The sequence below is a fragment of the Triturus cristatus genome, chromosome 1_2 (assembly GCF_964204655.1).
Source record: "Triturus cristatus chromosome 1_2, aTriCri1.1, whole genome shotgun sequence".
In the NCBI taxonomy this organism is placed as follows: domain Eukaryota; kingdom Metazoa; phylum Chordata; class Amphibia; order Caudata; family Salamandridae; genus Triturus; species Triturus cristatus.
The window spans coordinates 733658955-733685309 of NC_140580.1; the positions used below are offsets into that span (position 1 = coordinate 733658955).

At 46.0% G+C, this 26355-nt stretch overlaps 1 protein-coding gene across 1 annotated transcript in view; it reads right to left on the reverse strand.

Annotated features, from left to right (window-relative positions):
* Window positions 1-4406: 4406 nt before the first annotated feature.
* Window positions 4407-26355, reverse strand: part of LOC146867919 (protein-arginine deiminase type-2-like) — a 692226-nt gene continuing 670277 nt past the window's right edge. The window contains exon 16 of the mRNA XM_085608647.1: window positions 4407-7158. Within this exon, the coding sequence (XP_085464773.1) occupies window positions 6925-7158 (234 nt within the window). The 3' untranslated portion in view covers window positions 4407-6924. The remainder of the gene's footprint in view (window positions 7159-26355) is intronic.

The following is a 26355-nucleotide window of genomic DNA, read 5'->3' on the forward strand; positions in this document are numbered from 1 at the left end:
GCACACTGCTGCACGCCACACACTGCTACACGAAACACTGCTGCACGCCACACACTGGTGCACGCCACACACTGGTGCACGCCGCACAATGCTACACGAAACACTGCTGCACGCCACACACTGCTGCACGCCACACACTGCTGCACGCCGCACACTGCTGCACGCCACACACTGCTGCACGCCACACACTGCTGCATTACTCACTGCTGCATGCTGCACGACACTGCTGCACGCCGCACACTGCTGCACGCCGCACACTGCTGCACGCCACACACTGCTGCACGCCACACACTGCTGCACGCCACACACTGCTACACGAAACACAGCTGCACGCCGCACACTGCTGCACGCCGCACACTGCTGCACGCCGCACACTGCTGCATGCCGCTGCACGCCACACACTGCTGCACGCTGCACACTGCTGCAAGCCACACACTGCTGCACGCCGCACACTGCTGCACGCCGCACACTGCTGCACACTGCACACTGCTGCATGCCGCACACTGCTACACGAAACACTGCTGCACACCACACACTGGTGCACGCCACACACTGGTGCACGCCGCACAATGCTACACGAAACACTGCTGCACGCCACACACTGCTGCACGCCACACACTGCTGCACGCCGCACACTGGTGCACGCCACACACTGCTACACGAAACACTGCTGCACGCCACACACTGCTGCACGCCACACACTGCTGCATGCCGCACACTGCTGCATGCCGCACACTGCTGCATGCCGCACACTGCTGCATGCCACACACTGCTGCATGCCACACACTGCTGCATTACTCACTGGTGCATGCTGCACGACACTACTGCACGCAGCACACTGCAGCACGCAGCACACTGCTGCACGCCGCACACTGCTGCACGCCGCTGCACGCCACACAGTGCTGCATGCCTCACACTGCTACACGAAACACTGCTGCACGTCACACACTGCTGCACGCCACACACTGCTGCACGCCACACACTGCTGCACGCCTCACACTGCTGCACACTGCTGCACTCCACACACTGCTTTTATGCAAGTTTATGCTACTGACATTGTAAATGACAATGTTTTAAAACAAAAACATAAATAAAAGGCATTGTAATTTTACAATGCCAATAGCTCCAACTCTTATAAATGCGAGACCTATTGCATTGCAAATGCTTGTTTGTTTTGTTTTTTTGTCCGATATTGCAAAAAAAACCTGAGGGCATTTGTTCTCTTTTCGTGAGCTTTCAACGCCCTGTGCTATGAGAGAGCGGCCCAAAGTAACGCTCCTGTTTAAAGAGTTCAGCTTTCGATGCTCTGGCAGGTCAGTGCCGAGGCCTCCTGTCCGCAGGGAGGTAAGTAACAGGAAGAAGCTGGTAGGCTACCCCACCCCGCGCTCCCACATCAGATCCCGACGCAAGCACGCACAAGGCTCTTGGGGTTGTCTGGTAAAATGACAAACAGTGTTAGCGGCATTTAAAATACTGCTTCTATAGGAAGCAAATAGTCAAATACATTTATGTTTGCAAATGGCCAAATAGCTGTTCATGTTTGCTGACATCAATCATTACAGTTATTCACAAGGTTGACTGTCGCTGTGGTGCTCCACATGACGGCTGCGGGCTCCTGGTGCACACATCCCTTCGTACATTTTTGCTCTGATCTCTGGATGTGCTAAAAGCTCTTTTACCTGATTCAGCTTGACTCTCAGGGCTATTGATTGCTGCCACGCTGCGTTTGCAGTTAGATTTCTTCCAAGTTTCTTTCCTAGAGAAGAGAGAACAAGCATTGAAAATGCAATAGGTCGCGCCTTTGATTAAGTTAAAGCCATTTGCTTTGCTAATGGTATTGTATAGCAAAGCAAATGGCTTTAACTTAATGAAAGACGAGACCTATTACATTTTTAATGCTTGTTAACACAGAGATCATTGTGTTCCTTGCAGTTCTTAAATTGTAATCCTTCTAATAGCACAGCGAGCTATAAAGGACATGTGACTCCTATGCCTTGTAACCCTAACTGCCTTATGTAACACAGCATGTACATTGATTTACAAATTTATAAAATGTATTGTCAATGTATAATGTGCATGTTTGATATAAAGCGCTTTGACGCCCTGCATTGGGATGATTAGTGCCTTTAAAAAACATAATGGTATTTAAATGTTATTTGTGTAAATACTGGAACAGATCAGCACATCTGACATGCTTACAGTGCATGCATAGCTCTTATATACAGGGATTAAACAAAGTGAAAAGCACGCCTCTCTTACGTATTTCTGAAGAGGTAACAAGCTGTGTGCCTTTGTTTCCCCTCCCGTGCATCTGTAAGGCTGCCCGGGGGGGGGGGGTTTCGTAGCGGCCCGCCCCTTGGAGGGTGGCCGCCTTGGTGCCACAGGAAGGCACAGGGGTGGGAGGTCGAGTCCCTGGGGTAGTCCAGGGGAGACCCCAGCAGATAGCTGCTTCCGGCGATGGCGGGGAGGAGACAGGGGTACATATACTGTCTCCGCCCCCTCCTCGTCCTCTTGTCCGCTCGTTCGCCTTGCCCGCCCCTCCGCTTACCCGGCGTCCGGAGGGACAAAGGGGGGGGGCCAGGTCTTCTAATTTTACTTTGTGTTGCAGGAGGAGTTACAGGGCGATCCAGGGTCTGCACATACCAAGGGGTACATCATGCAGCAGCACCGCGGGGTGCTAAGCCAGGATACCCAGGGATGTTTTAGCGTGTCCCCTGGAAGAACAACGGCGCCCCGTTAGCCGACAGGCGGTTGTGGGTCTGAGCAACCGGGGGCTGCCATGTATGCTCCGCCCACCCATCACGGGGGGGCGTGTGAAGCAAGTGGACTGGTGGTCCACGGATAGGAGGGGTGGACCCTCCCAATATTTGGTATACACCAGTTGGCGTTGCCAGGGTGACTCTAGGCTTATCAGACGGGCAGGCGGCATAGGGGCTGGCCTGCCCTGGGATCGCCCGTAAGATAACCCACCTTGTTTGCATATTGGTTATGCTAATAAACCTGCAGCAATATTTCTCCACTTACATTACAGTGTTGTGTGTTTTATTTATGTACTTATGTGTTTTGTGATAACTGTCGCCGATATTGGCACTATAGGCTTGACTCTCAGATTACTCCCAACTAAGATAGTGGACCAAAAAAGGAAGCCTGATGGCTGCTTAAATTTGGCCTTTGTACTGGGCCCAGCTGGAGTCTGAAATACAATAGCCCTCTCACCACCTGCACGTTGCTGCTCTCAAAGAAAGAAGGCAAGGTGCCGGCGTGCTGCTGAATGTGTCCCGGTGCCTGAAAATTACACTGGGGGAAGTTCAGCAAGTTTGAGTGAGGCCCACTTCTTGCCTGTGAAAATAGTGGGTGGACGCTGTGTACCCATGTGTACCCCCGACTTGCGCCCTGTCTGTACCTTAAGTTAAATGGCGCCCGCATCGCGGCTCAAATGCATAGGCCGTCCTAAAGCAGATTTCAGAGGGAGGGGGCGGTCTTTCCGTATCTTCAGCACAGCAGTCGTGGGTTGACTGGGGGGGTGCGCTCAAAAAACACCAGGCTGCAAAGAGCGCATCTGGTGGACCAGAAGCGCTCTTTAAGGTTTTGTTTACAAGTTGCCATATTGCTGATCAATTGCTAATCTAACCTCAAAAAGAGAACATTCTAAAGAAAGCTGTACAAAACATTGCGCAGAAGATTCCAAAAACAGTGACTACCTTCGCACAATTTGCAGGCTGCAAATAAAAATAAAGAAAGCCATATAAAACATTGCGCAAATGGTTCATAAAAACAGTGGCAACCTTCACAAAACTAGAAGGCTTATTTTTTAGAGTGAGCAAACACAAAGGGAAAAATCTTCAGAGAAAGGATACCTGTAATAGGCCAATACTCCAGGGGAGGAGCAAGACACAAAAAGGTGGGATCAAATAAGGAAAATAAACCATAGAAAAGCAAACATTTAGGAACAACACGCACTTCTATCGGCTGCGAAGAGGAGAATGAAAGCCCACATACTGAACACAGCATGTCTCAAAGAGACAGCGCACAGACTGCCTAGGGGAGACCTAAAAGCTGTTCTTTTTATATATAGTGTAATGTACTTTAGTGAAACACAAGAGTTGAAGAAATTACCTATTTTCATTCGAAAGAGACTTTAACACATTTTACTTGACATCTGCTGTATGATTTACAAGGTGAATTAATCCTTTGATGGCTCGAGCAGCGTGCTTGTGTAAAGCAGAATCCATGAGCACAAAACAGGTCTCCCAAACGTATAAAGCAATAACACCTGCAAGAGATTATTTCAGCAGCATGGTTTCGAGTCATTGTAAGGCGTGGCGAAAGCTAATCAAGAGCCCTAAAAAGGACAATCTGATTATACATTTAGTAAACAACACAAGCAGTAAACATGAACCCACACCTTGGATTACAAGCCTTTTTATTCCCAATTTATTCTGGAAACTGCATCTGAGTCACCACATTTATGGCACATACAGGTACAGTACAGGTACAGTAATATGTCCACAAATAACGCTTCTTGAGAAGCACCTCGCTCCTTCATCTGCCTTTTACTGTGGCATTGTAATCCTTTACAATGCCGAAATTGACTTTATTTGCTGATGGACTATTGAGGATGGTTCCTAATCTTAATGCCCTGGGGATACCACCTTCAGCAGACTTCATTTCCAAGGATGGAATGCACCAACACCTGCTTCTCGCAAAAAGACAGTTCAATAAACCTACCTCTTCACTCCAACACCTCTAGAAGATACAATAAACTGCACACAAAAATAATCTGGTGTCCTCTGGGATCAGCAAGCATGGACTAGGCCTCACGTACATGAAAGAAACACTTTTACCATTTACTTGTTTGAGAGGGAAATCCAGAGGCATATTTTGAAGTATCCACATGTGTACATTTGCCAAAACATACTATAATAAAAGCAAACAAAAATAATTCGCACTAATTTTAAACACCAAGCAGCTGTTAAAGTGACGTACAAAAATGTGATTAATGTTTTGCACTACTAATCTTTATGAAAACTTGAGACATCGCCACAGACATTCGAGGCCTGTCTGCAGGGCCGGCTTTAGGGCGGTCCGACCGGTGCCACCGCACTGGGTGCTGGCTTCCTGGGGGCGCCCTGTTTGAAAGTTTATTAAGCTTTTGAAGCACATGCTGCAGCGTTTCTTTCCGCCGGCAATTACCAGGCCTCACATAAATGTCAAGATAACTCGTGTGATTAATTATCTTCCTGGAGAGAGATAAGCATTTTCTATAGTTGAGGTTTTGATTTAGGTGAAGTTAGTGCTGAGGGTTAATATGCCTGCTGCAAAGAATGTGCACCAAGTAGATTACAGGGTGCCTATGATGTAAACAGATCAGCAGGTTACTGCTTTCAAAAGAGACATCTTTTTTGTTACTTGCAATTTATAACTTAAAGTCCTAATATAGAATAGTGAGCTATTAACTTTCATCCTAGAACTGCATACACACTGCAAAGTATACATTATTAGAACATTGATTAATGTTGCAAAAAGGGTTAATTTGGCTTGAAATTGATTCTTATTAATAAAGAAAACTCCCAACTATGCTGTTTCTTTTTCGACTCTGAGTTTGTGCTTCTCCACACCAAGCACTCTTGAACTGCACTGCCTACCAGTATGGATGACATGTGACTCCTACACTTTTAGTCTTTTGGCTTATGTAACAGTTCCTATACACTGATTTACACACGTATGATTGATTGTCTCTGTGTTTCTGATGCAAAGTGCTTGGACACCCTACACTGGTATGAGTGGCGCTATATAACTAATTCAATGCATCTGAGAGAGTATGGTTATGGAGACTTGGTCACTGTTAAAGGGTGCTAGTGAGAGAATCCGTGGTGGATGTGATCATTGGTGGGGCGCCAACAAACATTGTCGCACAGGGCGCCACCAGCACTAAAGCCGGCCCTGCCTGTCTGGTATCGATGTCAATCATAACTTTTTTCCTCCAGTGCATGTAGGCATTGATTTAATACTCTGTTATCTCAAAACGATGCCTCTGTTTTTATGAGATCTTGTACAGCATAAATGTGAAGCGATTTTCTCGTGTGATGACGAATATGTTCTATTTCTAGTAGTATCTAAGTTTACCAACAGTTGTCTTTAAAAATATTCGCTTCTTCGCAGTTAGGGGACTTCAATGCTCACTATTAAACACAATCAAGGAAAGTCTCTAAATGCAATCTATAATTCAGTAACAACTACAACAAAACACTGGTATCGAATAAAATGCGGTTCCAAATGCAGCACTGTGAGCTTGGACAATACTTTACCTTACTGCTGTCCCATGTTCGTTCAAATCATTCTAAAGCACTTAAAACAGAGTATAGCCTCATAAGGCCTAACACAAGGCAGTTTTTTCACATGCCCTACACTTCCCAGGGATGGACATGGATTACTTATAAGGTAATTAAAGATACAGTCACAGGGGATGAAAACACTAACGATTTTCCTTTGTACAATGACGTGTAAGGGACTCGCCCTCCACACTTTTGCACACATTGCTTTATCTAAGGATATCTATCTAGCCACAGGAAGTGAAAACTACGTATTAGCAGGGTAGATTGGGGCACTTAAATCAGGCTAAAGTGGCGTGATTTTTGCTGATGCTCTTGCCTGCACCATTATAAAAAGTTAACAAAACTCTATTTCTGAAACTATGTATCAATAACCAATTCACAACATAGAAAGCATTTGCCGCTGGGAAAGTGCACAAGGTGGAGATGCCATGTATGCACGATTCGCCTTCCCAAGGGGTTCCTGTGATTAGGACTGGAGGAATGGGGTTTTCCTGGACAGGAGGAATATTCTTCAGACTTTGAAACGAGAAAAAGGAAGTTGTGCTGACTGTCCGTCCAATACTGAGCTCAAACTGCCATGGCCAACAATTTACGGGACCATGTTCCACCACTTGAAGGCAAACGACTTCCGACGGACATTGGTACCGCAGTGCACCTCTCCCAGCTTCTGGTGGTAGGACACAATGTCATCAATGAAAGTGCAGTTCAGCTCCAGGGGCAGAAGAATGGAGCGGATATTTTGTTCGAGGCAGCAAGTCTCCTTGATGATGGGCCCGTAAGGTTTGGGGATACCAAGGTCCCTTCCCAAAACAATCATGTTTACCTGTATGACAAGATTGCAGAGGTCAGAGATATCCAGTACAAGTAACATGTGAGAAAGGAGAGAAAGGAAGAGGGTGAACCAGGAGTAGATAGGAGAAGAGGAGTTAGAAGACAAGCATTTAAAAGAGAATGGAACAGAAAGTGCGAGTAAATAGATAATAAGGTGAGGTAGGGAATGGTGGACAGGTGAAAGAAATAGAGAACACTTTAGAGAAAGGTATTCATTAGAAAGGAGTAAAGATGGAAGGAAATGATAGAAAGTAGCAAAACAGAAGTGTTAAAGAACAAGTTACTTACGTTCTGTAATGCCTATCTGGTAGAGACTTTAGCTATACACAGATACCTTAGCTTAGAAAATTCCCCAGGCGTCAGCGTCAGACTGTATCCTGAAAATCTTGAGCAGAATCTCTGTGCTCTGATAGGTGGCATTGTTCGGCTCCCCGTTGGCGCTGTCTGCATAGCTAGTGACGTGCGCAGTGCTTATATAGGCACCACACCAGTGGGCTGACAACAGTCTATTTTCGTGACATTTCCATGCCAGAAGTACAGAGGCACGACAAAATGCAGCTGTACCAGTGTGTCAGCACTAAGGACCTACAAGGTTCACCATATGGAGAGAAATCCGTTCTCAGAGCGGGGAGGATCAGAGAGTTGGTAAGGAATCTGCGGCTAGATAGTCTCTACCAACTAAGGCAGGCGTCTCCAACCTTTTTTGTAGTGAAAGCTACTTCTGATCAGTGAATATTATTGTTACCAGAAGCCCCCACACCCAGCCTAATTGTCTTTAAGAGCAAGATACTATGGTTTTACAAAATTACCTTATTAGGGGCACTATTACAGGGCTGCTATGTGTGTCATTGACAGTGTGGTCTTTGGGGATGTAGGAACATGTGTGCGTATGAATGGGATATATGTGTATGGGTGACTCAGAGCCTGTGTTGTATGTACTTGCCATTAAGATCAATGGGGTCACCCTGTCTCCCTCGGAACCTGGGTGTATAATTAGAAAGCTACAACTGGTTCCATTGGGTAAGCACCACGAGGTGCTAGTTTAGAACCAAAGCATTTCTTCAAAATGTTTGCAGATACATCAATTGAATATCAAACCAACAAGGGCTGTCACTAGTCCTGAAGAAGACCCTATTTGATGTATCTACAAACACATACCCACAGGGTCGAAACATCGACGTGAAACTATCTCATGACAAGGCTCACTATAGTTAGTCATTTTGAAAATAGTGTAAGCTAAAGTGAAGGACCGGAAAAGGACAGATAATTTATTTTATTGTTTTGCTTATGTTTGAATTTGAAAGGTCACTCACTTCACTTTATATCACCAGAGTCACCAATTGAATTGTCTGCATATTTGTTAGTGTGTTCTTTTGTAAAACAGCCCGTATTAACTTTCTGTGCTAAGTGTTTGCAAAGTTTGTCTAAAAAACAAAAAAAAATCAAAACAAAATAAGTAATACATTTATATATTTTTTGCTAACTGGTTGTAGGTGTGGTACATTCATGATTGCTTAGTATAATTCAATTGTGATTTTGAATAAATTCTTTGGTTCTAAACTAGCACCTCGTGGTGCTTACCCAACAGAACCAGTTGTATGTACTTGCGGCACAGGAAATACCTTTTGCCATAAGTGGCATCATTACATGTACAACACAAACATGAGCATTTTTTCAAATGGGAGAAATTTCATGTGCAGAAAAATGATCTGCAAAAATGTACAAAATATGGAACATTTTTCTGCACTTTAAATTTCTCTCATTTAAAAAGTAGCTGTATTTTTCAGTTCTACATATGGCACAATGTCTACTGGCCATTAGAAGCTATAGGCCTTCTGTTTGTAAATGCAACACTTTGAAATGGGAGAAAATTAAAATGAAGAGTTAATTTAATCATTAAGGTGACTATTCATTTTAAATTTCTCCAATTTAAAAGCATCCAGAAACATCACATTGGTCTCACACTCCAATATTGAGTTGACAAGGACTTATATTTAATAGTTAGATACGTCAGTGCTTCAGTTCCTCACTTCTGTGCCCCAGCCACAGCCTGGGTAAATCTGACTGAGCACTGCTCATTATCAGTAGGCCTTAGTGGTAAATTTCGTTCCGCTTGCGGAATTTGGGTAATTTCGCGTTCCGCGGAGAATGCGGAATTGCCCAAAATTTCTCGATCCGCGGCTTCGTGGAATTTTTTGCTTGTTCGCGCTTTCAAAATGCATGTATGCTAGATATTTCTCCCCGAGCACGCAAACAGCGTTCGAGAACAGGAAAAAAACATCGCGAACGGGCGTAACAAACAATTCCACATGTTCGCAGAACTTTTGCATGCTCGCGGAGATTTTGTAACATTTTGCGGAGCTTAGCGTAGCGCGACTACGCAAATTCCGCCCACCCCTAATTATCAGGCCCTGCTATCTGCAACCTGGTGATAATAAGGTAAAATAAACACAGCCTTGTCTTAAGTTATAAAGGAAAATGTGAATCTTCCAGAGCTGCGCCGCTGCAATGCTAAAGGCTCTTCCTCCCGATTTTGTTTTTCTAAACCTGGGCACTCTCACCAATTTAACTGAGGAAGAGCAAAGATTACGGGTGGGGACATACCATTCAAATTTATTCTGCAACGGTTTAGGACCAAGACCATGCAGAGCTTTGAAAGCAATACAGAGTGACTTAAATTGCATCCTCTGTAGCACTGAAAGCCAATGGAGCTCCGTGAGAGCCTGCGAGGCTGATGAGCGTCGAGGTCTCATTAGGGCTAGCTTAGCCGCTGTTGTCTGGATTCTTTGGAGTCTCCCAATCAGATACATTGGGGACTCCAATAGCAAAGCACTGCAGTAGTCCAGCCAGCTCAAGATGACACTCCTTACTATCGGCGCTCTGGCCTGTGTTGGTAACAATGGAAGAATCTTCCGAAGGACTCTAATGAGAGAGAAGCTACTCCCGACTGTCTTGTTTACTTGAGTTTCCAAACTCAACTTGTCATTAAAAGTAACTCCCAGGTTACGCACCATCTCGGAAGGTATCAGTGGTGTGACCGAAGGAATAGGCCAAAACGCAGTTGGGAGTAAAAGTGGAACTTTTCAGACTGCACTACATAGGATCTACGTCTTGTCGCCATTAAATTGCAAAGAATTATTTTTTAACCACTGTGCAGTATCTTGCATACAAGCATGGCATTTTCCCAGGGATATGGATTGATTTCCCTCCAGTGACAGGATAAGTTGAGTATCGTCTGCATAATTTACAAGATTTACGTTATGCAACTTAATAACAGCAACCAAAGGGCTCATATAAACATTGAACAGTATCGGACTGATTGCGGACCCCTGAGGGACGTCATGCTGGATATTAGTAAACTCTGATCGGTAGCGGGGAGAGCTACTGCCTGTTGTCTATTGTCCAGATATGATTGAAACCACTTCAATGCCATGCCCCCCCACCCCAACTCCTTCCAGCCTCGCCAGAAGGACTTCATGGTTGACGCTATCAAATGCGGCAGACAGGTCCAGCAAAATCAATATAGCTGATTGTCCCCTGTCTGCTCACATTCGAAGATCGTCCAGAACGGTCACCAGACCAGTCTCTGTCCCATGTCCTGGTCAGCAGCCGAATTGCACATCCTCTAGCTTGTTATTGACTTCTAAGAACTGGGAGAGTGTCTTGCTAACCAGACGCTCTATAATCTTCACCGGATAGGGTAGAAGAGAGATTGGTCTGTAGCTTTTTGGACATGCTGGATCAAGCATAGCTTTTTTCAAAAGTGGTGTGATTATTGCTTGTTTCTGGCAAGTTGTTACCAGCCCACTACTCAAAGATTGATTACAAATCAACCGGAGCACCGGGAAGAGCTCTGCACCTAGTTCTCTCCATATTTTTTGAGGTAGTGGATCCATAGGAGAGCCTGAGAAGACACCTGCAGTAACTTTCTTAAAATCCTCCTCAGAAGGTATCTCAAAGTGATCTAGAAGGCCCAGATTGGCCTCATCTACCCGCCTCTCCTTCTGATTTGGTGGTGACCTCCTAGCCATTTCGTTATGATCTTCTGCATTAACCGCGTGGCCCGTTTTCAGCCCATCAATGATTTTGCTAATTTTATCCACAAGGAAAGTTGCTAGGCTGTCACAAAGATTTTGTGTGGGAAGAATCTTATTTTTTGTACAGTCTGGATTAGCAATATCATTCACGATTTTAAAAATACTCCTAGTATTATTATGTGCCTTCAGAATAATATCCGCAAAGTATTCCGCTTTAGCAGTGAAGATTTCTTTCTTATAGTTGGCTATTGTCACCTTTCAGATGGTTTTATCCTCCTCTGCATACACCTTTCTCCACTTCCGTTCTGACCGCTTACAGTCCTTTTTCAATTTTCTCAATTTTGCATTATACCATGGGGCTGACGGTCTACCTACTTAAAAAATTTTTTTTAAGGGGGCTATCTGATCAAGCCTTTTGCTTATCTGTTCGCAAAAGGTTACATAATTCTCTTCCACCTGTTTGTCAGCATCAAGAAACCTGTTGATGAGGAATATAGGGGAAAGTGTTGCCTTTTTCAGAAGTCCATTCCAGTCCCTACCTTGAAAGTTATTCGCTGCACTGATATTTAAGATATTTGTCCTGGGATTATATACCCGGAATTTGATCAAGTAATGGTCAGACCAGCCCACGGGCAGGATGTTTTCTACTCCTATAACATTTTTTACCGAGAAAATTAGGTCCAAAACATGGCCTTCCCTATGTGTTGGCTCTGTGACCCATTGTTGCAGGTTCAAATTCTCACAGGATTGGAGGAGATTTTTATAGCCTGAGTCCGGGCTCCCATTGGACCATAGGTAAAATCCCCCAAAATAAGCAGTCTAGTATGGGTAAGCGCCATATTGCTAAAAACATCGATTAGACTCTGCTGTTGTTGATGACTGGCTGCCCCAGGAGGCCTATAGCAAACTATACCTGTCAGCGCATGCCCTTTGTGGTCTTTTAGCGCAAAACCTAAAAGTTCAATCCCTTCCACCTCATCAATATCAGAACAACTCGCACTAGCGGACACAAGCACCATGCATCTCACGCTGCGCGGTCGCGCCAGTGTAACTTTTATGGGCAAGAATGTAAAAAAGCTAGAGAGCTGACCCCAAAGTACAGCGTGCCCGCTCTAACATACGGACACCGCTGGATCAGAAGCAGAAGGCAGTAAGGACAAGAACAGTTTAATTTTAAAAAACAACAGTAAAAAACATTTACAAAAAGTGCAAAGTGCAATGAGTGATTAGCAGCAGTAGAGAACAACTCGCACTCGCGGACACAAGCACTGAATATCTCACGCTGCGCGGTCACGCCAGCGCGACTTTTATGGGCAAGGATGTAAAAAAGCTAGAGAGCTGACGCCAAAGTACAGCGGGCCCACTCTAACAATCGGACACCGCTGGATCGGGAGCAGAAGGCAGTAATGACAAGAACAGTTTAATTTTTAAAAGCGTCAGTAAAAAACAGTAAAATCGTTTACAAAAAGTGCAACGTGCAATGAGTGATTAGTAGCAGTAGTGAAAAACCTATAGAAATGTATTCAAGGTCCTTAAATTAAAGAGGCTTACATTTTTATTTGGACCTGACATTGATAGATGACTGGGCTAGGTGTAGAACATATGGCACAATTGATGTGGAGACATTGATAGTGGGTAAGGGTTCATGGACTGCACCCATATTGAGACTCATTTCTACTTCTTGAAGTACATTCGCAAAGTGGATGGCGTCCCATTTGTAGTTCTCCAATATATCAAAGGAGCCAAATTCTAAGAGGCTTATTTACAGTTTGTAAGTTAACCAGGCACACCTTGGGGTCCTCCTCAGTTTGACTTGTATAAGTAGGTATAGACATACTATGGTATATGTAAGGCAAACGTACAAGGGCATAGGTAGGGATGTGGATACTGACTTTAGGCATCACTAGATTTATCAGGGTATAGAAAGGTGTGGAGGTACTATGATAGAGGTAGGAGAAGAGATACAAGGGTACAAGGGTACAGGTAGGGGCAAAGGGTCTGGAGAATAAGTAGACTAAGACTATTTGCGAACAGGCAAGTGGAGAACTGGGAAAAAGGTATTCAAAGACAAGGTGGGAGAAGTGACTTAAGTAAAAGAAGAAGTAAGCAATGAAGTGGAGAGAAAAGATGGGAAGTGTGTGCCCCCTACAAACAAGACAAAGAGAGAATAGAAATGGTGAAAAAACAAAAATGTTAATTACTTGAATAGTCCAGAAACAAGACTGCATCTGAAATACTCTGAAATAGCTCTTAGGCACCAGCAGGGATGCTAGCTCTGAGTTGATGTCGGGGTTGGCACCATAATGACATCAGAGGTACAAATCACCATGACGTCAGTTCTGCCTTGTTTTTTCGGCATCATTTAAGAGGTATTGAGATTAATCACAACAGTATATAGGTGCAGTGCAACAACTAGGCATCTTATTAAGTGATTGGAAGAGTATTTTTGGAATGGGTAAGAGGGAGGGTCGGAAAGGAATCTACAGGTAGGTAAGAGTATACACCAGAAAGGTCGTTACTAAGGGTAAGTAACCTTTTCTTCTGATAGATACTTCTACCTGCAGATTCCTCCACTATGAATAGATTTCCAACCAATATTACCCTAGCAGGAGGGTATGAAGAAAATTATATGAGGAAGTTCAGCAGGACAGAACAACCAAGGCAATGTTTGGCAAAGGTGTGGAGGAAAGACCACGTTGATGCTTTGCAAATGTCTGTTACCTGCACTCCACTGGCTAAAGCCAGTGGATACAACTTTACACTGGTAAAGTGTGCTCAAATTCCCTCAGGTGGTCTAGGAGACATAGAAACGAAAGGCTGAGAAGGCTGCCAAAGTTTTACATTCAACTTTGACTGTGGCTACTGTGCAGCTCTGTTGGAGTAAGGGTAATGTATATCCCTAGTATATGTGCAAGGTACCTTCAAAGAGTTTTCTTAGTCAAGGGGTGATGAACTGAAATAATCTCATCAACCACCTTTGTGTAAGCGAAGGCTGTTGGCCTGATGTTCAAAAAGCTGGTTAAATGGTTAGCAACTATTCACAGCCCCTGTTGGTGTGCTCATGACCAGGGTCTTAGTGCTTTTGGACCAACAGGATGATAGCCTTAAACATCTTGTTTGCTGATGTACCACAACATGTGGTATTGTTGGCCAAGATTTGGATAGACTGACCACAAAGGGATGGGAGGAAGGCCTGGAGAGCTATCCAAATCATTTGTCATTCTAGCAGATTGATATGTAATGTCTGCCCTTCTGGTGACCAGAGTCCTCTGATGTCCATATCTTGCAGTTGTGCATCCCACCCAAAAGGTGTGTGAGTCTACTTCAGTCACTGTCGGGAGGGTAAGGGAGAAGGACCTACCTCGCAAGACGTTGTCCTCTCCCCCATTAACCTAATTCCACTGCAGTGTCCCTAGAGATCACTATCGAGTTTTCTATATCTCCTTGGTGTTGGGACCAATGCACGCATAGGCACCACTGGGGAGCCCTCATGAGGCAGCATGCATAAGTGAACCAGAAGGGTGTAGGAGCCCAACAGACTGAGCAGTAGTGGGACCATCAGGACTGAGCCCCCCCCCCCCCCCCCCCCAGAACTCTCTGCCCCAGGACCACCACAGAGGCAGCAAGGACGAAGACAGCAGACCCACAGGAAAAGCACCAGTCTCACAGACTTAACACCAGAGGATGTCATTGCCCACTACAGGCTCAAAAGAACAACCATCCTACGCATCCTGAACATCATCGCCCAAAAGTCCGATGGCACCAACACAGTGGACAACCAACATCCCACCCCACACAAAGCTGCAGGCTGTGCTGCACCTCTTGGCCTCTGGTACCCCCCCCAACCAACACCCGCCAGAGTCAGAGGAGTCTCACAGCCAGCCGCATCCAAGTCCCTCACACCTGTCCTGGATGCCATCATCAGCCTGGTACACCAGTAGCTATACGTCCACCACAATGCGCAGGATCCGCTGGAGACCAAGCAAGTACCATATGCATTAGCTGGATGCACGCACGTGTTGGGGGCAATCCACAGCACACATGTCCTACTCGTGCCCCCTGGTGACACAGCACACAATCACCTCTACAGAAAGCACATGTCTCACATCAATCTGCAGTCCATCATCAACCAGCGCTTCCAGGATGGCACCAATGGGAATGCACTTCCCATTGTCAAGTACCAAATGAACACCCCACATACCTCAACTCCACAACCATGCAACTCACAACTCTGGCAATGCACACCTCACAAAATCACATACAACATGCAAAACAAAATGTCCACCCACCAGACACGACAGAACAACTTACAATGGTAACCTGGGCAAGCCGTGAACATGAGCCATCAATGGTATGGCACCTCAGCCACACAAAAGCGCAATGTGGGGAGAGGTGGGAACCAGGCATGTGTGAAGGAGGCAGGAGAACAATGATTGGGAAAGTACACAAGGCCAAGAGTGGCGGCGATGTGCTGGACAGACCGCAGTATGCATAACACACCCATATCCATGGCGACATACACCACTGGAGTATGAAGTGCAGTGGACAGTGGGCGCAACCATGTCACCCCAGCCAGTGGGGGAGTTTGCTGAAATGTTGGCTGTTACGTCCCCCCCCCCCGTAAGCATGAGCGGAGTGGGATGGCCCGGCGTATGCCAGGTCAGCGTAGGGGTGTGAATAAAAAGCACGTAGCCCTGGGCGTGGTCCTCTTCCGGAATGCCCGTCTCTGCCAGGGCGGCGCCTCTCACCCCGCCATGAGGCCGACGCCATCCTCGTGAGCGGATTTGCCTGCGATCCTGTGTGTCTGCTGGACCCTGAACCCGTCAGGCCCACCCCTATGCAGCCAGGCCACACTGATCACCTGCTCCAAGCCAGAGGCCCGTGACCTTGGCAGCCTCCTCAGACCATCACGGCCTCCACGACACAGGCCCGCTTTACTCCTTTCTCGTCGACGTACTCTACTGCTGCATCCGGCCTACACTACGGTCAAGTAGGTCACACATTTGGAACTGAGTCTTGATTACACAATGGCAGAGTACATATGTTCATTGCAGACTTTATATCAGTGTACTCCCTTCGATGTGGTGCCAACTCTGTGCATGGCATTCTTATGTCTGTTGTCCCCTGCTGACTACTGCTTCCGGCCTACAATATGGACAAGTAGGTCACACATTTGAAACTGAGTCTTGATTACACCATGGCAGTGAACATTATTTAAGGCAGAGTTTATGTCACTATACTCCCTTCGATGTGGTGCCACTAAGTCTGTGCATAGTATTACAACCACACGTGTCTGTGGGCCTACGCGAACTACTGCCCTCGGCCTACGCTGCGCATGAGTAGGTCACAGAATTGGAACTGAACATCGATTATTCAAAGGCAGAATACATATCATTGCACACAAGGAGAGGCATAAGAGGATGGCGCGTTGCAGTCCAGAGGGAATAGGATCATCGGTACGGAGGTGATCGGACACTACCGACAACTGCCCTGGTGTCACTAACTCTGTGCATCGTGAGCCAACGACACGTGTCTGTGGGCCACTGCTGACCGCTGCCTCCGGCCTACACTGTGGTCCAGTAGGTCACAGAGTCGTGATTTAGCAATGAGTTCATATCAGTGTACCGGCATCATCGCAGATTGCATCCCTCCCAGCCCCGGTGCCACTAAGTCTGTTCCCCGACATTCATGGACCCTCTCTGGTTGTACATTGGTGCAGTCTGAGTCTATGGATTAAGGGGTAGTTTTTATCCTCATGTGGCTGTCAATTGGTGGTGGCAACGAGGCTGTCGCTTTCCACTCCTCCATTTGCTGCTTCCGGATAACATCAGACCTCTGCATCATGCCCTGGACGACACAATCCACTGTCCCCTGCAACCTTCCACCACATTCACCTCGGACATAGATGAGGACCCATCCAGTCCGCGTGGCCCTTCCTCAGTCCCGTGGCGGTGGGCCTGTGCCAACCGCTGTGCATCCGGGGCCACTAACTCTGTGCAGCTCACGTCAGGGACCCTGTCTGAATGAATTTTGGATGACCTCTGTGAGAGTGGTTCGGGGGTCATCGGTGCCATGTGTATGTGGCCTCAACTACGGACCACCAGGGCTCACACATCAAATTGAGGCCTGACCGGGCAGGACATCGTATCACCGCAAGAGGCACACGCCACAATCGCAAGGGCCAACTCCATCCACCATCTGCCAGAGTCGAAACAGTGGTACTGGCCGACTAACGGAGTTGCTCGGGCCTGTGGTGGATGCCATCATCTGCCTGATCCCCTGCTCAGCACTCCAGGTGCCACTGACTCAGTGCACCGCAACCCATGGACCGTTACTGATTGAGTTTTGTGCTGTGCAACGTGCAGGAAGTATTTATTTATTTATTTATATAAAGTTTTATATAGCGCGAACAAGATCCCAAGGGATATCAGAGCGCTTAACAATCACATTAATACTGGAAGGCAAATAACGTAACAATCACAAATAAAATACACAAAAGAATCATAAAGTGCACGAAGAATCACATGGATGATATGATAAGCCCAGAACAGTGTAACGACAAGGAAGAAAGAATAATGTCAACGGGCCCCGGGGTTAGCCCAATTACTGAAGGAGTTTATTCAACAGGAATCTTTTGACTTCCAGCTTGAACACCGTTGTTCTGGTGATTATGCGTATTTCTGGAGGAAGAGAGTTCCATATCCTAGGAGCTGCGCCAGAGAAGGCTCTGTTAGAGGTTCTTTTTTTGTTAAGGATAGGTGGTTTCAAAAGAAAGGTAGTAGCGCTTCTAGAGTCTCTTACACCACAAGATAGTACAAGTTTTTGCGCCAGATACCTTGGCGTCTTGAAGTGGATAGCTTTGTGTGCCATCGTGGCAATTTTTAGCTGGATTCGTGCTTCATAGGGGAGCCAATTTAGAGATTTTAGGACTGGCGAAATGCGCTCATTGCGTTTGGTGCCTGTAACCAATCTCGCAGCAGCATTCAGTGAGGCCCTTAACGGAGCCAGAGTGTATTTGGGCAGGCCACAAAGGGTAGCACTGCCGTAATCTAGCCTCGGTAGGACAAGTGCTTGGACCACCTGCTTGAACTCTTTAAATGGAAGTAGTTAGGAAATTGGAGGTCTTCAAGTAACGTTAGATGTATACTTTCCCCTTATTTGTATTTACAGTGGGGAACGGCGTATATGCCTCGGTGAGCCATTTAAGAAATTTAGTGGCGTTCCATTAGTGACATGGGATCTGTAAGAAAATAACGAAGTGAGATTCTCTGGACATTTTTGTCTGTCGTGAACTGTGCTCTGACTGAAGGGCACCTGGATTTTGTTCTACAAGTTTCCTCACCCTTGTCCTGAGGAGGCCTAGAAGGATACCAAGGCCGAAACTTGACCACGTCGACAGTCTTTGACAAGAGGAGTCTGAATATAATTAATATATCTTTCGAATGAGTGAATGCACATTTCTGAATTAAGATTGTAGAGGGGTATTTACCTCGTGTGCATATATGACGACCTCAAGGTGTATCTCCTTTATTTAATTGGTGAACACTGTTTTCTCTATTATATGGGTAGAAGGAATTTATGAATTGTGTTTGTGATGTGTATTTATTTGTAGTTTGTATATATGTTTGTATGTCTAAAAAGATGATATCCAAATGAAAAAGAGAATATCGAAATATTGATGACTAAAAAATCATTACAACGATAACTAGAAACGATAACGAAAAGATCCTGTAAAAATGTGTCTGTGGTATGTGATTTTTTTGAAATATGAAAGATGAACTAACAACAGGACTGTGTACTGTTCATAGGGCAATTTATGGTTTCCTATGTTGAAATAGATTTAGATATATCTCTTCCTCCTTGCCAGCCGTTTTCTCTTTACCTTTGTTTGGGCGGTGCTGGCAATTTGCGGGGGAGAGTGGACATTGGACAACATGACGGATGTGAGGTTGAACCCGTGCATTTGCATCTCACAGTTCCCTGCTCTGTCCAATGTGATTGGCCTGTTTCTGCGCATGAGCGGACCCAGTTGTGTCCCCTGTTCTGCAGTGTCGGCGTTGCACTTTGTGCCACATTGTCATGGGATGTGCTGTGATTGCTATGTGTGTGTGCTGCAGTGTGCCACAGGGATGATGGACATGATCCTGGGTCATTGTGGGTGTGCAGTGTGCTATACTTGATTGTGCATGAGTGTCCATCTCTCCCCGTTCCCCCAGTCCCTGGTCGTTACTCACCCTGTTGTTGTTGTGTAGGTCCTCTCGAGCTATGTCTGTACTCCCACCTCCTTGCACTGTCTCCACACTGATGACTGGCCTCCATTTCCTCCTGTGGCACATTATTCCCACCTCCTGTCGCCGTTGCTGCCTTCCTGTTGGCAGCGGGTTTGTGCCTGGTTTAGGTTTTCAGGTCATGCCAGCGCCTCTTGCCCTCATCCATTGTCCCCCTCGACACTCCGGCTGCATTCCAGGTAGTCTGATTGTGGTGGGACAGTTGCTGGTAGTGTTCTGTCACCTCCGTGATGCTGGTCTTGTGTTGCTGCGGACTGCACCCAGTCTTCCTCTCCCTCTTCTCCCTGGCCTTCCCCGACCCTGTTGTACCTTGCTGGTGGTCTGTGGGGCTTGTGGGGTTCACGTTGGCCTCTGCGCTCGGTCAGGGTGTATCTGTGGTGCTGCGCACTTTGGATTGTTTCTGGTGTGTTCTTCTTGTTCTGCTTTTATAGTGCATTTTCCCGCCAGATGCGTGGGATTTGCAGGCCTGTGGCTGGTTTTCGCAGCTTTTTGTATCGTGCTTGGCCTCATCGCAGTTTTTTTTTCGTTTGCGTTTCGCATTTTTGCGGCGTGGAGTTGATTTTAACACCGCCATTTGACGCATTATCTGGTGACTATCGTATGGTACTGCCGTGTTGTGAATACTTGGTTAACACGGCGTAAATTTGCCGCGATAGACTGCGATGTTTTAGGTTGCGTTAAGTTACTTTTGCGATGATTATCACACGTTTTTGAGAATATGCCCCTTGGTGCTGATGTCAATCAAAACAAAAGAATAGCGAATTGGTATTGTGAGAAACCCTCTACAAATCGCATGTACTTCCTGGGCAATCACTAGATCAATATGTGAAAATACACGTCCCATAGATTGAGAGACACATCCAGCCTTCTCCTTCCATTGCAAGCAAAATCTGAGCCAGGCACAGCATTCTGAAGTTTTCCTTGTCCAAGTATCAGTTCAGCAACCTGAGGTCTAGGATCAGCTAAATATTGGTGTCATTCTTGGGGACCAGGAAGTACCGTGAACATCACTCCTGTCCAATTTTTTGCTGAGGTGTTAGAACTGGCATCCTTGGTTTTCCCCCTAACCTTTTACCTTCAGACCTCCTTTTTTTCTGACTTAGTTTTGCTAACCAGTGCCAAAGTGCTTGAGCTCTCTCCTTAAAATAAGCTAGATTGGCCTATACACAATTGGCATATTTATTTTACTTGTACGTCCCTAGTAAAGTGGCACTACCTGTGCCCAGGGCCTATAAATTAAATGCTACTAAGTGGGCCTGCAACACTGATTGTGCAACATACTTAAGTCACATATTAAACATGTCTTAGGCGTGCTATTGCAGCCTGTGTGTGTGCAGTTTTATACTGCCATTTCCACCTAGCAAAATAAACCTTTTGTCAGGCCCAAAACTTCCTTTTCAATACATATAAGCCACCCCTAGTGCAGGCCCTGGACAGCTCAGAGGGCACAGTGCAGTGTATTTAAAAAGTTGGAAATTTACATTTAAGCTTAACATGGCCCTGGTAGTGGAAATGTCTTAAATTAGTTTTTTACTACCGAAAGGCCTACTTCTGCCATAGGATAACATTGGAGTTACCTTGTTACATTTTATAAGTGTAATTTCCAAATGGGAACAGGTACCCATGATTGCTGTCTTTGGAACTGTAATGAAAAATCCTAACTTATGGGGAAGTCAGATTTCAAATTACAGTTTTGAAAATGCCACTTTTCGAAACTTGCAAAGTTGGCATTTTCTGGCCATAGCCATTTGGTGCCTGCAGTCTGTCTCTGGATCACATGACTTGGTGTAGTTGACATTTGGGCTTTGTGTATTCCTCTTAGACAACCACACACAATGGGGAGCTTAGGTGTGACTGGATGGGCTATCAGTGGCAGGTTGGGAGGGAGGAGTTGGATCCGGGCCCACTTACACTTGAATGGGCTCTGTCCTCACTCCACACAAAGGTCTGCATAACTCCTGTAGTTAGTCTGGAGCCAGGAAGGCAGGGCACCTGTGCACTCCAAAGGCATGTCTCTAGAAGCTTCTCCCCACTTCAAAGGTACAACTGGGTTAAAAAACGACCTCAGACACCAACTCTTCAGCACACTTCTGGACCTGTGGATACTCTGCCTGTGTTGCTGAAAGGACTCTCTGCTGGACTGTTGCTGTGACGAACTGCTGCCCTGCTGTGCTGATATGCTGCCCACTTGCTTCGGCAAGAAGGACTAGACCTGCATCTCTGGAACCCAGAACCCTAGAGTGACTTTGAGGGCTAATTGGCTGACCTCTTGATCTGAAGCCTCAGGGACGCAACAGGCTTCCAACAATCTTGCACCTGCACCTGGAATATGCCTTCTGGGAGTCCACCTTGCCAAATGGTGCCCTCCCAACTCTTTAGAAGTGGGCTTAAGGTGCTCTGCCGGCTTCTGTGGATCCAGCGGAACCGACGGATCTCCTCTGCTGCGTGGCCCTTCTTTTGTTTTTGGGGGGGGGGGAAATGTAAATATTTGGGTCTATCAATCCGGTCAGCTAACACCGACCCTATAAATTCAGTCATCCCATCAATAGATTTGCAGGTTCCAGGGTAGGACAACATTTTAAGGGGGGAGGCTCTTTTGATTTCAAAAGGATTACATATATGAATGCAAGTTCTTTTTATTCACAAAAAATCTTTGAACACTTAATATAAAAGATTACTAAATGACAGTAGAAAGAATATATATATATATATATATATATCACACACAGCAGTCTTCTTCGAAGAAGGACTCGCACTCAGGGAAAACCAAGATTTATTCACCACGGTGAATAAATCTTGGTTTTCCCTGAGTGCGAGTCCTTCTTCGAAGAAGACTGCTGTGTGTGACATATTCACCGGGAGACCTGCCCGGTTTGACTTGCCACCTGTATACGGGCCACAGACTTTGGAAATCTTGGTCGTTTGGAAAGCTATATATATATATATATATATATATATATATATATATATATATATATATATAATATATATACCAAAAAAATATATAAATTAAAAAAAGGAAATGACAAATAAAATATCAACTTAACTAACTCCCAAAATACATACAATACATTTTAATACATACACACATTCACATAAAAATAATTATTTATGAAATAGTAAATTACAAAAGTATCAATTAATATATAAAAATATTTAATAACTCTACAACCTACTTCCCTATATAAAAATAACACAGCATTAATAAATACATGTGTGATAAATATATAAAACCTAAGATGGTTATTAAAAGAAATAAAACAGTACAACAATAACACAATAATTAATCAATTAATTAATTTACATAATTAATAATTAAAAAACATTTAATTTGCAAAAAAATCATATTAAATTAAAATACATTTCATTTTACTTCCTACATGATTCCCATACAGACTAAACAACCTGCAACTAAAATATAACTTACCATTACTAATATTAAAACTCGATATTTTGTCCAAAACATCTCTCAAGGCCAAAACGTTTGAGTGCTATCAATTGAGATATCATGCACTGCATTTTGTCGACTGCATCAGCTCCAACTGTAGAGGTTCCAGAAAATGGAAGGTTTAAAATTCTCCATTATATCTATGGATTGATGCCGGGATTGTGTAGCTATGATTGCAAAGCGCATGAGAGTATCCAACAGTAAATAAGTCAGCTGAGTCAGCTGCAGCACTTACAACTTGGTTGGAGACAATCAAAATCTTTCATGACACCTTTGAAAAATCCTGTAGGTCTTCATGAGGTAGTTTCTCATGGAAAAATTGGAATGTCTCCCGGAGGCATCTATGATAAAGCCTGAGTATGGCAGTACCACTCCTCGTCTTGATGGCAGTCGTGAACTTTCTGCCTACTGCCTCTATTTTCTTACTCTCATTTTCACAAGTACTGTTGAGGGAGGAGAAGTGGGATGATGATTCCTCAGACCAGAAATTATTACAGAATCTTGAGGAGGATCTGCCCAATAGAACAAGAGATCAAGGTCAGGTGAACAATGTGAAGAGAATGCATGAGGAGGATATCTAGAGTGGGTTTAGAATGCAGCGGCGGCCGTAACAGGCAAGCACGGTGCGGCGCAGTAGAGTGGGAAGGGGGAAGCCGACAGATGACGGAATAGGTATAATTACATAAATAAATAATACCTATTACAAACTTTGTCGGCTTTCCTCCGCCGCGCCATGCCCCATCTCCCTCACCGCTCACCGCTCACCACGCTTACCTGTGCTGGCCGCCGCTGTTAGAATGTAGTGTGGATCATGATCAATAAGAAGATCTTGAATGGTGGGGATCCTGAATGCGAATGAGGAGTACAGTGATGTCCTAATGTCCTTGAACAGTAATTTCTCCTCTAGTGAGGACTCCTAGAATGCCTCCTCAGTGTTCTTGATCTTCCTCTTCATGAGCTGGGATTCCGGACTGGGGATAAAGGAGCCTCAATAACCAGAGACGGGGTGGCAAAGTTGACTGGGGAGGGAGCACAGGTTGAGAAGCCACCACAGATGCAGGTAAGACAAGCTGAGAAGCCACAGGTGGGATAGGAAAAACTGACTCAGAGGGTGATTTAACAAGGGAGGCCCTCTGCTCCGAGGATGGAGATCAGTGACTTGAGGCAGATGACAGTGTTAACGTTGGCGAGTCTGCTCAGGACAGTGAATGTTATGTTAGATAAATTTATAACGCGCGATAGTTACTCCAAGGAGTGTCCCAGCGCGAAGCCAAATGAGGAGAACTAAAGTAGAAGGCTATGGAAACAGATGGGTTTTGAGGAGACGTTTGAAACAGAGTGGGTCCTTAGTGTTGCGCAAGAAGAAAGGGAGAGCATTCCAGGCAGCGGCAGCTTTAACCGCGAGCGAGCTGCCCCCGATCCTGGACCGGGAGAAACGAGGAACCTTGGCCAGCAGAAGGGCTGAAGAGCGGAGAGCTCTGGTCGGGACATAAAATGAAAACCGCCTCTGCAGGTAGATGGGACCCAGGTTGTGAAGGGCTTTGTGGGCAATGACCAATGCTTTAAATTTAACCCTTTCAGCCATGGGCAGCCAATGCAGGGCACGAAAATAAGTGCGAACGCTGCTGCTCCTGGCGATTCCAAGGAGGAGCCTTGCGGCTGCATTTTGGATCACCTGCAGCCTGTACATGGAGTAGCCGGGTAAGCCCACATACAGGGCATTGGCGTAGTCCAGGCGGGAAAGTAGCAGTGCCCGAACAACCGTTTCCTTGGCAGTTCTAGGGAGAAGAGGAAGAAAACCCCTAAGAACCTTAAGAAGGCCAAAACAGCCACCCGAGACCTTCTTCACCTGGGCTGAGAACGACAGGTTATCCTCAAACCAAACTCCGAGATTTTTAACGGAGTTACCATTAGAGGGAGGAGGAGGGAGATCCGGGGGCCAGATCTCGCGTCTGAAGTCCAAGGGGAAGTTACCATACAGAAGGATCTCTGATTTGTCTTCGTTGCACTTGAGTTGGGCTCTAGCAAGCCAACCAAATACCGAAGACAGACACTTCTGTACAGGCAAGACGGAATCTTCCCCCTTGGCCCAGGTAAAAAGAAGCTGTGTGTCATCCGCATAGGCTATCACCTTAGCCCCCAACTTCTCGGCCAAACAGACCAGAGGAGTAACATAGATGTTAAAAAGGAGGGGGCTAAGGGACGAACATTGGGGGACACCTGTGGGAACCTCCTGCCGAGAAGAGGCGGCCGGTGGCACCCAAACCTGTTGGGTACGGCCCTCCAGAAAAGACCTCAGCCAAGCGAGGGCCAAGCCAGAAACCCCAATCTCAGAGAGGCGGGAGAGCAGTCTGGCATGGGGCACCGTGTCAAATGCTGCTGACAGATCAAGCATTACCAGAGCTGCTCTGCCACCAGCATCTAAGCAGTCCCTAATCGCCTCTGAGATCTCCACTAGCGCTGACTCTGTGCTATAGGCTGCCCGAAACCCAGACTGGGCAGGGTGCAAGGCCTCAGATCTTTCCACGAATTCGGAGAGATGTCGGGTCACTACCTTCTCACATACCTTAGCAAGGCAAGGGAGAAGGGAGATAGGGCGGTAATTGCCGGGCAGCGTGGGGTCAAGGGACGGTTTCTTTAGTAAGGGAAGAATTTTAGCCTGTTTCCACTCCGGCGGAACACAGGCCTCCCTAAGGGAAAGGTTAATAATGGCATTCACCTCAGGGTTGATGATCTCCGCGACCGCGGCCAGCAGTCTGGCAGGGCATAAATCCGAAGGTGAACCGGACTTGAGGCCCTTAAGTAATTTCAGAGTACTAGCCATGTCGACAGGAGGGAAGACCGACAGAGCGTGTATTGGAGCGCCCCCAGAGGGAACAATCAATCCATCATCTGCCTGGAGAGCTGAACACACAGGCAAGGACTGCTGTATCATACGGATTTTATCCTTGAAAAAGCAGGAAAGGGTATTGCACCAGTCAGTCGTGGCCGGGCCCGAGCAATTGAGAGCGACAGGGGATGTAAAGCTCTGCACTATGTGAAAGATCTCCTTCGAGTTGTTGCAGGCCTGTTCAATACGCTCGGTGAAATAATGCTTTTTAGCCTGAGAAATGGCGGCATAATAGATCTTTTGCTTAGTCCTCAGAGCGGCCTTAGCCAAAGGACAGTAGTCCTGACGGCGCCAGGCCCGTTCCAATTTTTTGCAACTGTGTTTGAGCGTGCGCAGCTCATCCGAAAACCATGGTTTAGAAGGCGCTACTCTCGAGGGCCGAGAGGAAGTAGGAGTAGCCAGCAAGGTCATGGACTTGTCCAGCCAGTTGGAAAAACCAGCAAGGCTACCCTCGAGATTATTAATGAGGTAGGGCCTGGAAGCCGCCAGGACCCTAGCCAGAGAAACGGGGTCAACCTTCTTAAAG